Source organism: Manis javanica, chromosome 2, assembly GCF_040802235.1.
Source record: "Manis javanica isolate MJ-LG chromosome 2, MJ_LKY, whole genome shotgun sequence".
Lineage (NCBI taxonomy): Eukaryota > Metazoa > Chordata > Mammalia > Pholidota > Manidae > Manis > Manis javanica.
Genome location: NC_133157.1, coordinates 22085223 through 22099603, shown reverse-complemented (window position 1 = coordinate 22099603; position 14381 = coordinate 22085223). Strand labels below are relative to the sequence as shown.

The following is a 14381-nucleotide window of genomic DNA, read 5'->3' as shown; positions in this document are numbered from 1 at the left end:
AAGGAGGTGGCCATGGCCATTAGAAGGGGCACCTGGAGGTGCTGGACACCGTGGGCCCAGGAGCAGTTTGAAAAGCCGGCAAACCTCTGGCCTTCCTGGCAGTGTGCAGAGGGAGCCTTCCCGGTGTTGGCCTCCCTCGCCTTCCCTCCCCGGTTGGCAACCCAGGCAGCGGCTGGCGCTCCCCGTTTTTGAAGGCACCCTCTCCACCTTGTCTACTTCCATCTAGTTCCTCCTGATCTCAACGAATCTATTTTGGAACATTCTGTCACACTAAGGTATATGAAGGGGATGGTTACATTTAGCAGAATGATCTCCTTCAACCAAAGAGATAAAGTTCTGACAAGGGGAATGTCTGAGACAGAGTTCCTTCCAGGAACCCTTGAAATCTGTCGTGGCGGAGGTATCAGACGGCTTCATAGGCTGCAGCGCCGCCACTCACGCTTGCTGGCTGGACTTTTCCCCGCGTGGTGCTCATCACCACCAGACTCAAACCCACCCGGTGCTCCACCTCACCCACACCCACGGCTCCCACTCACGTCCCGGAACTGCAGAGATTAGCAGCAGAAAGGGAGTGAGTTTGGGGGGGCTTCACCTAGCTTGGGCCTTTCATTTTGCAGACCAGAAAATCGTGGCCCAGAAAAGAGGCGTGGCCTTCCCAAAGCTACATAACTGGCCTTGCATTTTTCTCTCCCTTTGTATCCTCAGGCTCCCTCTGAACTGCCCAGCGTAGCTTCCAGGGCAGGGCCTGGCCGGTTGGGTGGGATTGTGGATTCTAGCCAGGCCTCTGTTCTGACCAACTATGCAACCCCGGGGAGGGCTTGGCTCCTTAGGCTGGGGTCCACCCCTCTGTGGAATGGGTGGGAATCGCTACCTTGCTGTTGCTGGGAGGAGTATGTAGAGAAGGCATGTAAGCGTGTGTGACACCGACTGGCACCCTGTAGGTGTGCAGTAGATATTTGCTGAATGATAGCCATGGGAGCAGTGGTGCCTCAGCTAAGTCAGACCCCATTGGCTGGGCCCGCACCTGTTGAACTTGGCTTCCCAGCCACTCGACCAAGTTTCAAAACGGCTCCATTTACTCCAGCAAGATACCCTCAGCGACTACACAGAAGATCAGGTGACAGCACCAGGAGAATTAAACTGGCAGTACAAATTTATTTTCATAAACTCAGAAAAACCACGCCAGCCTCAGGGCCTGTGCTGAGAGGGAGGAGAGCAAGGTGTGTGCTGCTGGATTCCGCTCTGCTCATTCCTGTGGGGGGACCCCGCTGCCAGCGAACGTGGGGCTGCTTGGCCTATGTTCCGCAGCCTGCATCTGCCTTGCAGGTTTGACTTTCCCCTCTGCCTCTGAGTGTAATAAGCCCGCTTTGCTGGAGTCTTTGTGACCTTGCCATAAAGGGTTTTCTGAACTCCACCCTAGTTTTGCAACTGGAGGGAGGGTATGTGTGTGAGGGAGTACACACGCTTGTGTGCACCTGTTTGTGTGTATGTGTGAGTGTGTGTATTAGCTTGCTACTGGTTTGCTGGGCCTGCTGTAACAAAGTACCACAAATTTGGTGGCTTAAACTACAGTTTATTGTCTCAATGGTCCTGGAGACCAGCAGTGTGGAAACCCGGTTCTTTGTGAGGGCTCTAGGGAAGGCTCATTCCAAGCTGTCTTCTTTCTCATCTCTTCCCATTATCTTCCCTCTAGGCTTGTCTCTGTGTCTAAATCTCCTTTTTTAGAAGGAAACCAGGCATGTGGGATTAGGGCCGACTACCCTAATGACCCCAGATAGCCTCTGTAAGCTCCTGTCTTCAATGAGGTCACATTTCAAAGTACTGTATGTGAGGTCTTAAACATATGAGGTTGGGGTTGGGAGGAGACACAATTCAACAATAATAGCAAGAGTGTGTGTGTGTGTGTTTGTGTGTGTGTGTGCACACACGCACGTGTGTATAATGAACCATGGCATCTCAGATGCTGCTCAGAAGCACACCTACTTCTTAGATAATAGTACTTTAAGACCACGTACAGTTTAGCTTTAGAACTTTTTTTTTTTTTTTTTTTTTTTTTTGCGCGCAAGCCTCCTCACAGGTGTGGAGTGGCAGGTGCAATTATGTAGCAGGTCCCAGGTGCCAGCCTTGCTACTTGGCTTGGAGGCATCATTCTTTGGAAAGCCCTGCCCTGGTTTGTCATTCTCGAGCAGAGCAATGCCACCCTGGTGTGTGATTTCCCCACCTCATTTTACTTTAGACTGTTAAGTAGCATCTTGAAATGCTTTTGGCTATAGAGCAGAACATTCCATTTATTCCAAAGGATACATAAATTCAGTTTCCATAGCGCTCCCTGGCGGCTTGTTATCACTAGGCCAGGCATTGGGAAACTCCTAGATATTTCTAAATAACTTTCAGCACAGTGAAAGTGTTATTTAGACACTGTAAATAGGTGTAAAGTACAGTATACTTTGAGCTGCTTTTCCAACATTGCTGACTGGGCTCCAAACACTGTTAGTGCTTCCTTGATTTGCGTCTTCAGGAGGGTCCCAGGAGGTCTGTGTCACCAGCCACAGGAGGGCCCGGCCACAACCTTAGGGCTACTCGCCTGCTTCACCAGGAGAAACTGCCCCCAAACTGATCACAAACCAGCTGGCCCCACAGGACCATCTGCCTTTGCCCTCTTCCTGGTCACTTTTCTGTAAACTTTAGGTTTCTTGTCTTCTCCGAAATCTTACTGAAGAAAAAGAGTTCTTCAAAGCTCTGCATGGACCTGGAATTCTGACTGACTTTCGAGTCAGCCAGACCCTCAGGTATGCCCTGATTTTCTGGGCCAGCCCAAAGTTGGAGACAAGGTGGGGACCTCAGAACAGTGTTGGGAGCCAGTCTAAGATCTTAGGCCCGGGGGGACTTCTGTCAACACTATTAGCCTTGGGGTGTAGGGCTGGGGGTTGGATTCTATGGCAAAAGAGAGGCATGTTTGTGACACTCAGGTCTTCCCAAGCAGATGGGGTCTGTTTTGTTCGTGACAGAAGATACTGATTAGCTGTGGGCAGGCAGAGCCACTCCCCCCAGACACTCCTTGAAATTAGAGCACTCTTCCCTGACTTCAAATTCTTCTGTCCCACTTCAGCATGGGACGTAGTGTAACTACTTAAAAGATATCCGACAAAGACCATTGAAGGACATCAAAAGTGCTTGTGAAATAATATCAAGTAAAAAAAAATGTTGACTACAAAATTGCATAGACTGGTCTCAACTCTATTAAATACATATTCTTAAAAAGGAGATGAAATGGGATGCAATAAAATAGCAATTTTCCCCTTAGTGGAGGCAGGATGAGTAACTTTCATTTTCCAAATTTTCTACAGTGAGCATTTATTACTTTACAGACACACACGCACACATATAAATGCAAGTTGTCCTAAAAAAGCCCATGGAACCAGATCTTCAGGATCTTTCATAGCTTTTGCCACCTTGGCATCACTGGGATATTAAAGCCCTGCCTGCCCAAGGCCCATCTCTGACTTGCCAAGAAGGCAGCAGTGATGGGTTCGTAGCAGCTCCGCCAAGCTCCTAACTTCCCCACTCAGCCCTGAGCACGACAGAGCAGGAGAGGGAGCGGATGAGAGCGGCCTCCGGCTGCTGCCGTCCAGGCTCAGGCCAGCTGGGGAGGGGCCAGGCCTCTTTGAAGGGGGTTAAAGTCCTTCTTTGTGTGGATGGCCTTTTAGGGAGCAGAAGGAGGGCCAGCTGTGACATCACAGTCTCCGGTCAGGAGGCTGGGAAGGAATTTGTCCAGCCTGAGCCACTGCACAGGAATCTATCTGGGAAAAGGCAATTCCGACTGGGGACTTTTGAGACACACACTCTGGGCAGGGTAAGCCGAGTCTGCTCACCTCTCTTACTATCCTTCTCTTCCTAATCTGAAAGGAGCAGGCTCCTTTTTTGAGGCCAGAGTCTTTGTGGAGGAGGGACTCCAAGTCAGGACTGCAGTGCTGTGCTGTGGAATCCTTTCCTGCTACAGAGAGAGTGGGCAGCTGAGTTCTGACTGCTGACTTGACTCTCTTTTTGAAAATCTTATCAAACTCCCAGCTTTCATGCTGAAGGACAAAGGGGAGGCTTTCTGGTATGTGTGCAGTGCATGCAAAGATACACAAGTCATCTGTGGCAGATAATCCTCTGAAGATGGTGCGTGAGTGTGTCTGTGAAAGAGCGTGTATGCCTTTTTCCTGAACAGAACCAAGTGACCCAGTGATTCTCGTGACTGGTTTTACAGTTATTGCCCTGTATTTATTTAGTCTACCACAAGTCCATGTTGTGGAACTCGCCACATTCATGGAGTGACTTAGGGCTTTTGGGGGCATGTGTATGGCTGTCTCCTGTAAGGGAAGAAACTTAATAGCTCTGTTCATACATACAGAGTTGTCTGAGGACAAAGGGTTCATCTCAGATGGGTCTGTCACTGCTTTCTCTTTTCTTCTGGTCCTCTGCCTTTGCATAGTACATTCTTTTCGGGGCCACAGTGGTGCTCAGCTTTTGCTCTCTACAATTACTGGTTGGCCAGCCATGAACCAAAGATGCTGAACTATTTCCAAACCAAGAAGGACACAGTTAAGTTATAAAGAGCTAAAGCTAGGCTTGCTTTTCCTTCCTGGAGAATTAGTTACCCTAGAAATGTCAGGCTGCAGAAGCCGGCGTCCCCTCTGTGGTCCAGATTGTGGTTTATTCTGGAGGTGGGGACTGCCCGGTACAGTAGTCTCATACCAAAGAGGGCCTTTGGTGAGAAGACATCTGAGGACGCTGTGATAGAGCATGGAGCGCAGTGCGTTGAGAGAGAAGTAAAATTTGACTTTCTTGGAGCTGAAGAGAAGCACCTCTCCTCATTCAGGGGACGCTCTCACACCTCCCGGTGGTGCTCAGTCACCCTGTAGGGAGCAGATCTCCAGGTCACTGAAAGAAACAAGCCTTTGTCAGTGGCTGTAGAGAAGGCAACAGCTTCCTTCCTTCCACTGCCCCCCCCACCCATCACACCCCCACCACACACACCATCTTCGGTTACCCTCACAGAGAGCCTGAGCTGTAAATGTGTTCATCAAACACCGTTAACATTTTCCAGATGTGCAACCTGACATTTGAGCCAGTGACTTTTCAGCTGGGTTAAGGGGGACGCTATTCATAGGGCAGGCTGTGGTGCTGGGGAGACTCTGTTACATTATAAATTGATCGCTTTCCTTCGCCAGGAATGTGAGCCGAGACAGAGGTGAGCCTTATTTACAACGTAAGGTGATTCCAGAAGTATTTTCATTGCTTCTTCAAGCCTGTCCCTGAGGCATAAGCCCGAGCCATAGCAGGACAGTGACTGTTGCTGCCTTGACTGGTACAGTAGAAGCTCTCAGAAAAAAAGGCTGGACCTGTAGGAGGTTTTTAGAACTTTTTAGAACTATCCTAAGTCACATTTAGCTGTAATGGCTTCATGGTGGGAGGTCCAAGAGGCATTGTTAGTGTAGCCCCTTTTATTGGTTGGGGGGTTGGGGGAGTGTCACAACATTACCTTGAGCATGTCTGGTCTAAATTTAGCTTGCAACTACCCAGGCGCCCTTGGGGTCTTTAAGTCTGGTATGCTGTTTTTCATCAACCAGGAGGGGGTTCTTCTTCGGGAGGGACAAGACTCCCGGTTTCCCATGGTCAGCACAGGCCCCCTGGTCCTATAGGCCGGAAGAAGCTCTGCTGGGGGTGGGAGAGAAAAGGCTGTCCTGGACTGGAATGTGGCCTAGGTTAGCACCCTGGGCCTCTCCCCTGCACTTCCTGGCTGGAGGCCTGAAGCTGAGCCAAGGGAGCCTGCATGCTCAGCCATTCCCACCCTCTGGCCTTCACAGGGGTGGTGGAAGGGGCCGCCTATGAGTCCCGGCACTTTCGGGGCCTGTCACCGGCCTGCCCTCTTCAGCAGGGAGGGCCAGCGGAGCTGCAGGCCAGCCATGAGGAACTCTGGTGCTCCCTGCTTTCTGAATCAACGCCTTTCAGCCTTCATGATATGTGCCATTCAAACAGGGCAGGACTTTTCTTTCCAGTTAGCACTTCCTCTGCCTTGGACTCTTTGTTCTCTGTACCTGAACTGGCTCCCTCCAAGGCATTAAAGCTCCTTGCTGCAGAGTGGGGACCGCCCATGAGCTCTGGGGACCTCCTGTGGCCCCTGCACAAGGCTTATCACTCTGCAGGTTCTCTGCATGCTTATTCTTTGATCTCTTCAACCTCTGTGCTCCCTTCCCACCTTCCTGGGGTTCCCTTAGGTTGGGAAGTCCGTCTCCCTGAGACCTCCCGACTGCAGCTCCACCCTGATCCCTTCAAGGCGGATGAAGTTCAGCAGACCTGTGCAGGCATCTTTCAGGTGTCTGAGCACCATCCACTGGCCAGGTTGCATCCCCTCTTTCCATCTACCTTCAAGACAGGAACTTCAGCCTGGAAGCAAGGAGTTCTGTGAGAACCACCCTAGAGGCTGCTGTGCCTGGACCATGGATCCAGTTCTTTGCCATGACAGCAGTTGTGCCCTGCACACTAAAAACTCAACTTAGGAAAAAGAGCGAAGCCAAGAAGGGAACCTAGAGATGCTCTTTGGTTTCACAGTTATGTAGAAGTTTAATAGCCATGCCTCTCTGCTCCTAGGCCAAGAACGAGTTGGTGTTTTTGGTGGAACTTAAAAATAACTGGATTAAAGGATCAGGTCACTTATTACCTGGGGAAAAAACATTTCTAATTTAAATATCATGGCTTTAGTAGAAAGTAATCTGGGTTATTCAGAGCATAGAAACCTGCTTATGTAGCAGGCGCCTGATGTTTGACTAATTTGGGTCACACTGAGCATTTAGGCTAGAAGCCCAGGAGATTGAAGTTGGTAGCAGATGTTGTCTAGAGGAGAAAGATGAGGGTGATAGGGAAGTGGGAAGCTGTGAATACAGTGGGCATTTAAAGTGAATAGAAGCTTCAGTTCCTTGCTTGTAGCAAAGGACACCTTTCTGGTGTCCCCGTAGGTCCAGCCAGACCTGCCAAGGAAAAGTCACTTTTTTCAAGTTCTTTGTGTTCACGAAATGGCCAGCCACAGGCCCAGGTACCCAGGGAAGAAAGAGCCGGGCAAGCGTCAGCGGCTGGGTGTGTATTCTCTGCAAATTAAACAGGCTTCTGGAATCTTGCCTGTTCTGTTCGCTCTGTAGTGTTGGGAAGGAGTTGCAGCTTTTATCCACAGTGTCTGCAGTGACTGGGATGTGGGATATTCATTTAAATGCTTTGCCTCTGGGATCCAATCAGAAGAAGCAGAGGACTCACCTCAGAGGCCAGGCTAAAGGATAAAATCCCCAGACTGAGTGGAGGCAGCACCCCGACTTCCACCTAGAGCAGGTAGAGCAGAAGGTAGGAAGCTACTCCCCCTAAAGAAAATCAGCCAGCTCCCAGAAAGAATTTAATATTGGCCATTCATGCTTCAGCATAAAATTGCTTGGTAATAATATTTGCATTAAACATTTTACAGTTAACATAGTGCTTTCAAATATATTATTTTAGAACTCAAAACAGATCTGATCGATGGTTTTATGAGCCTTGCTCACAGTGGAGTTACATTCTCAGAGGAGTTTGGGGATGTCTTGCATAGGACCTGGCAGAACTTTTACAGGAGTCATGGGCATCTGTGCTGTGAATTAAACTGTACTAATTTGCTTTGCATAACTACTAAACACTTTCTGGTAAATAGTAGCAGTTTTACCTACAGCCTAGCCTACCAGATTACAATAAAAGCAGGTCTTAAAAGCAGGTCTTAAACCAACTTGTGCCACTCAGACAGACATTTATTAAGGAAACACTTGTAAAAGCAGGTATGAAACCATTATCTGTAACCTCAAAGAAATCTTAGCTCTCTAAGACTCTAGATGTTCCAACCCTGCTATTCATGACTTTCCATGAAGACAGATGTAGCAGTTCTACAAAGGCAGGATTCTGTTACCCTGTAGTGAGTGTTAGCCAACCCAAGTCCTCTGAAGCAGATGTGGCCACAGGCAGTTGGTTCCCTCAGGCTTCCAGCACCATCCCTTATGGATGTACAAGCCAGGGTGCTCACTCTGGCTGCATAGCCTGTTCTTGAAAGGGGGGAGAGTATTTCTAACCCACACATTTGAATACCACCAGTTTCATCAATTTCTATCATTCACTAGGCTAACTGGCAGGCCACTAAATTCATGATGGAAACCCACTTCTTACCTTAATGATGCCAATTAGTAAAGCCTCAGGAGGAAGGATACCACCTCTGGAAGAAGGTGTTGTGACTCGATCTGGTTGTCCGCTCTTGGGGTGTATATTCTTGGGGGGAATATTCCCAGTTACGGGGGCTATCTGCCCCTGCATGTAATTTAATTTCAGACACACACACAGCTGTATTATATTGTCTCTGCCCAAGTATTTTAAATAGTAGACACTCTGAGTGGCTGTTAGCTGTTCTGGGAAGCCAGCAGGTCTCATGTGCCTTGGTTGATAGGGCTCGCTCTGCCTGGAGGGTTAGCTGGGGCAATCTGAAGAGTTCCAGCGGGTCCCTAAGCACCCGCTTTTCTTTGACCTTTGAAAACCCAATATGGTGGTTCTTTCATATTTTCCTTTTTTGTATTATAGTATAGTTTGTTTCAGAAGGAATTTTTCCAATCTGTTTAATAAATGTACATGGCATTTTATCTGACTCTAGAATCAGGTTCACCTTATCTAAAGCCTTGAGAAAGTTCTAGTCTTTCTTATCTTCAAAGGGAGCAATAAGCATTTTTGTTGGTTTAAACAAGACATCATTTTAAGAATATCAAGCCCGGATTCCTGTCCAGTCTGTACTGTGGGATTTGTAGCCCACTTCCATTTACCTGGTGGTGTTCCTGGTAGCTTTGATCCCATCAGGCCATCTTGCATGAAGGTAAATTCTTCCTGCTGAGAATAGAACTCAGGAATTTGCTCTTTTGTTATAATTGTTGCCTAACTTCAGAAGAACTCAGGACCTCTCGTGCATAATTGAGAAGTGAATCAGTAATCCATTTTTATCTCTAATTACATCTACTCTGATTAGATTATAAAGCTGCTGCTCCCCAAAGTTGATGGAACTGGCAGGACAAATTTTCTAAATGTATGGAAAGAAGGGGGTGGGGACCCATGTAACTAACAAGGAGAGCCACTTTCCTGTTTACAACCTCCAGTGTCTTGATCTTTTAAACAAAGATATTGGGAAGGAATCATCTCACATTATACTGATCCCAAACTCTTGGCTTTTAATCAGTTATTTGCATTTTTAAAATCTCAGTTTGGCATATCAGAAGGTATAAGTATAATAAGACTCATCATTTCTGACTCAAAATTAAAGGTAGTTTTTTTTACACTACAAAAACATATTGTCGAATGCTCTTCTCAGACTTCAGGATTTTTGAATTGGAACTAGTTGGTGTTAAGTTCTTAAAAAAAAAAAGAGCAATAGCAGAAAGGTTGGCAGGGCATTTGCTCATTCATCATCAAACACGTGAGCTGTGAAATATTCAGGAGAAAGAGACTGTGCGGATCTGAGAAGCCAAGTGTTCTTGGGAAATTCTGTAGGGAAAAGCCAGTCCCTCCTTTCTCTGCGATTAGCAGCAAGAGGTAAATACAGGCAAGTTTCCCACTTCGCCTGACCTAAATAAACTCCAATAGACTTAATGGCTTCCTAGGAAGTGTGTGAAATCCAATTTTTGTTAAGAAAAAACTGTTGTCTCTTCGAGCTTATTATTTCTGCCAAACTCATTGTGGCTCTGCAGATTAAACTTCCCGCATGTTTACTGAGTGAATTAATGACTCAATGAACTGTAGAATTACTGGCTGTTTAGCTTCCTTTAATGGTACATTGCCCTCTTTACTCTCATGTCAACGATTCTCAACTATTTGATGTTAAAATCAGAAAGTGACTTTTAAACATACTTCAGTTCCAGCAGCTTCCCACCATTCCCCTCTCCCCCAAACCAAAACGGATAGAGGGGAAGCTCTACTTATTCCCATAAAGAATATTAGTAATAAATCCTTGGCCTGAACAGCCGGGGGTGGGAAGGTCACAGATAATCAGATTCCTTTCAGCAGTATGTATCTCTTTTTGTTGGTCTGTTTATTCCAGTAATAGCTTTCCATGGAGTGGCTAATTTTGACCCAGGCTTACTTGAAATTGAATGGCAGCCAATAAGTTTCAGGCATTCAAATTTTCTGTAATTCTTGATGATATAGAAGTCACTGACAATTGCCTTACCAAAAGGAAGTTTAGTTACTGTTTTTAAAAGGGCAGCAAAAACTTCTTGGACATGCCTCTTTATCTATTTCATTCAAAAGAGCAAAGAACCACTAGTCAATGATGGCCAAAATAAAATTTAAAATATAAAACAAAGGTATAAGCGATTGTAAATATTAATGATATTAAGTACCAGAGCTGGATAAGAAGACCATCTGAACCAGAAATGTTGTCAAGGAAGGAATATTCATTACTGTTGTCTGTCACTATAGAAGGACTATATATATATATATTTATTACTTGATTGATTTAAATCTAATGGGGAATGTAAAAATGAAGAGGGAAGGAAACCCAGTATAGGGATAACCCTCCAGTTCATGGATAACCAGGAGAGTTTATCAATATTCTGAGTAATGCAGAACACAGGGTGAATGCCTCTGTTCTAGATTTCATGAACAAATCTATAATTATCCATTTTCCTTGAAAGGATTTTGAAATTAATCCCTTAAAAGTCATCCCAAAGTGGTGTTTTAATATTACTTTCTAAGCCTTTGAAATTACATAGAACTGAAACAAATGAAAACTATACCATTTTGTAATTTCGCGTTGTACTGTGTCAGCAGTACCAGGTGCACTGTAGGCTTGAGATGGGGAGACAAACCTGTCCACGGTGTTAGTGAGTTAGGGGAACGCAAATGACACTCACAATTTACTGCTGAGTTATCTGAGATAAACCAAAGTTCTTTGGTATGAAAAAAAATTATCCTAGAAATTGGAAATTAATCTTAACTAATGCCAAACAACAAAATTACATGGAACTGATAACTGATAAAAAAAAATCAGTGATTTAATATAAAAAAATGACTTCAAAGTCATTAATAAGATGTTGTTTTCTTCTTTAACCACACTGTTGGAGCCACCATGTATAAAGCATTTTAGGAACTAGAGGGGAGGTGCCGCTACTGGCTTTTCAAAGCAGCACTCACTTCTTCATTAAGGAGGATTATTTTGATGAAGTCACAAGAGAACAGAACTGTGCAATCAGTGGCTTTTGTTAGTGTGTTTCTAATGTACATGGTTAATTAAAACCGTGGTGTGGGGCACTGTAGCCATTAAGAGACCATTGAAGGAATCTATTGTTCTCCAGCATTTTATCTTGGAAAAACTTTCCAAGAATAACTGCATTACATTTAGCATAGAATCATATGTTTTTGAGATTTGTTCATGCAAAAGGGCCATTTTTTTATGGTTGGGGACACACAAAAAGTCATATTGCATTTCTAGTAGCAGTTTGCAACGTTTTGGAAGTCTCTGGTACAATTGCTAGAAAATCTCTCCCACTTTAGAAGGTTATGGAGCAATATCTTTAGATGATCAGAGCCTTAATTTACTTTTAAATTTAAAAACGAGACTAACATTTAACTGAAAGTTCTCTGGACTCCCAGTAAACCATATGCAACCTGAAAATTGAGATGTTTAGGTTGCCGTGACAAAATGAATACATGAAAGATTATTAGAAGGGAAATCTCTATTTAAAAGAACTTGTCATTATTGCTTTAATTTGCCTTTCAGTTATCAGTTAATTTTTCAGGGTTCACATCCCTAGGGAAGTTAGTACTTAACCCTGACTTTTGTTTTCTCTTTATTCCAGAAGCCTCCCCCACTTTCTGAGGATGATATCCAGCTAAAACACGAGAGGGACAAGTGTTGTGCCAACCACCTGGAGCCTACCGCCAGCTCTCTTGCCCCAGATCACAAAAACATGGAAATTGAGGTCTCTGTGGCAGAATGTAAAAGTGTTCCTGGAATCACCTCTACCCCACATTCCATGGACCACCTGTCTCCTTTCTACTCACCCCCCCACAATGGCCTCCTCACCGATCACCAAGAATCTCTGGATAATGATGTGGCCAGAGAGATCCGCTATCTAGACGAGGTGCTGGAGGCTAACTGCTGTGATTCTGCTGCTGAAGGAACTTACAACGGCACATCGTCCCCGGAACCCGGACCAGCCATCTTGGGGTGCAGTCTAAGCCCACCTGTCCACACAGCCCTCCAGCCAGAACCCACTGAGAGAGCAGCTGGCAGGCAGGCCCCTCCACACATCGAGCTCAGTAAAAGCAACTCAGACACCATGGCAGAGGGTGAAAGAGCCAATGGCCACTCCCCTGACCAACCCAGAGATCTGTTGGGGGACAGCCTGCAGGTACCCGTGAGCCCCAGCTCCTCCACCAGCTCACGCTGTTCCTCCCGAGATGGGGAGTTCACGCTCACCACCCTGAAGAAGGAGGCCAAGTTTGAGCTGCGTGCCTTCCATGAGGACAAGAAGCCCTCCAAGCTCTTTGAGGACGACGAGAATGAGAAAGAACAATACTGCGTCAGGAAAGTGAGGCCTTCAGAAGAGATGCTGGAGCTGGAGAAGGAGAGGAGAGAGCTCATCCGGAGTCAGGCTGTGAAAAAGAATCCTGGCATCGCGGCCAAGTGGTGGAATCCTCCCCAGGAGAAAACCATCGAGGAGCAGCTGGACGAGGAGCATCTGGAGTCCCACAAGAAGTACAAGGAGCGCAAGGAGAGGAGGGCGCAGCAGGAGCTGTTGCTGATGCAGCAGCAGCCGCCCCCGCTGCAGCTCTGCAGGGCCCCTGAGGCCCCTCGCCAGCAGTCGAGCTTGACGGAACACGCCAAGGAGGACATCGTCACAGAGCAGATAGATTTCTCTGCTGCCCGCAAACAGTTCCAGCTGATGGAGAATTCCAGGCAAACAGTAGCCAAGGGCCAGAGTACACCCAGGCTCTTCTCCATCAAGCCCTTTTATAGGCCTCTTGGGTCCGTCAACTCAGACAGGCCACTGACCATCTCGAGACCAGCTTCTGTCGGGGCACCTCCAGAAGACAGTAGTGCATTGATGGCCAAGGGGCAGAAAGCCAGCTGTGCCCTGGAGAGCCAGCCTTTGGGAGGAGGCCAGGGCAATACAGCTCCTCAGGGGAAGGAAGGGCCCTACAGTGAGCCTTCCAAACGCGAGCCCTTATCCAAACTGTGGGCAGAGGATGGAGAGTTTACAAGTGCCCGGGCCATCCTCACTGTGGTCAAGGATGACGACCCTGCGATTTTGGATCAGTTCTCAAAGTCCGTCAGTGTCTCCTTGACCCAAGAGGAGCTTGACTCTGGTTTGGATGAACTGTCGGTGAGGTCCCAGGATACCACTGTCCTGGAGACACTGTCCAATGACTTTAGCATGGACAACATCAGTGACAGTGGCGCCTCCAATGAGACAGCCAATGCCCTCCAGGAAAATTCTCTGGCTGATTTTTCTCTGCCCCAGACTCCACAAACTGACAACCCTTCAGAGGGCCGCGGAGAAGGGGTCTCCAAGTCATTCAGTGATCACGGTTTCCATTCCCCTTCATCCACGCTGGGAGACTCTCCGTCAGTTGATGATGCCTTGGAATATCAGGCTGGTCTCCTGGTGCAGAATGCCATTCAACAAGCCATAGCTGAGCAAGTGGATAGAGCTGTGACTGACACCAGCCAGGGTGGAACAGCACAGCAGGGACCCGAAGCAACTCTAGAGGAAGCTGGAACGGGGGCTGCCAGCTCAGAGAAGCCTCAGGGCATGTTTGAGCCACCTCAGGTGTCCTCTCCTGTTCAGGAGAAGAGGGATGTGTTACCAAAGATCCTGCCTGCTGAAGACAGGGCGCTCAGGGAAAGAGGGCCCTCCCAGCCACTGCCGGTCGTGCAGCCCAGTGGCCCAATAAACATGGAGGAGACCAGACAGGAAGGGAGCTATTTCAGCAAGTACTCGGAGGCAGCCGAGCTGAGAAGCACAGCCTCACTCCTGGCTACTCAAGAGTGCGATGTCATGGTCGGACCTTTCAAGCTAAGGTCAAGGAAGCAGCGGACTTTGTCCATGATCGAAGAAGAGATCCGAGCCGCCCAGGAAAGGGAAGAGGAGCTGAAGAGGCAGAGGCAAGTCCTGCAGAGCACGCAGAGCCCCAGGGCAAAGACCGCCCCACCGCTGCCCTCCCGGGCCTCCTGCTACAAAACTGCGCCAGGTACGTGAAGTGCTGCAGACCAGGGACACATGCTGTGGAAATCTGTTGACTAGAGATTTTCGGTTTCTGTGTGGAGGCTCCTCTGTGTGAGGCTGGAATGA

General features: G+C 47.4%; 1 protein-coding gene across 8 annotated transcripts in view; it reads left to right on the top strand.

Annotated features, from left to right (window-relative positions):
* Nucleotides 1-14381, top strand: part of PALM2AKAP2 (PALM2 and AKAP2 fusion) — a 416273-nt gene that overhangs the window by 375396 nt on the left and 26496 nt on the right. For all 8 annotated transcript variants that reach the window (XM_036990572.2, XM_036990574.2, XM_036990581.2 and 5 more), the window contains one exon: nt 11883-14280. In XM_036990572.2, coding sequence (XP_036846467.2) covers nt 11883-14280 — 2398 coding nt within the window. The remainder of the gene's footprint in view (nt 1-11882; nt 14281-14381) is intronic.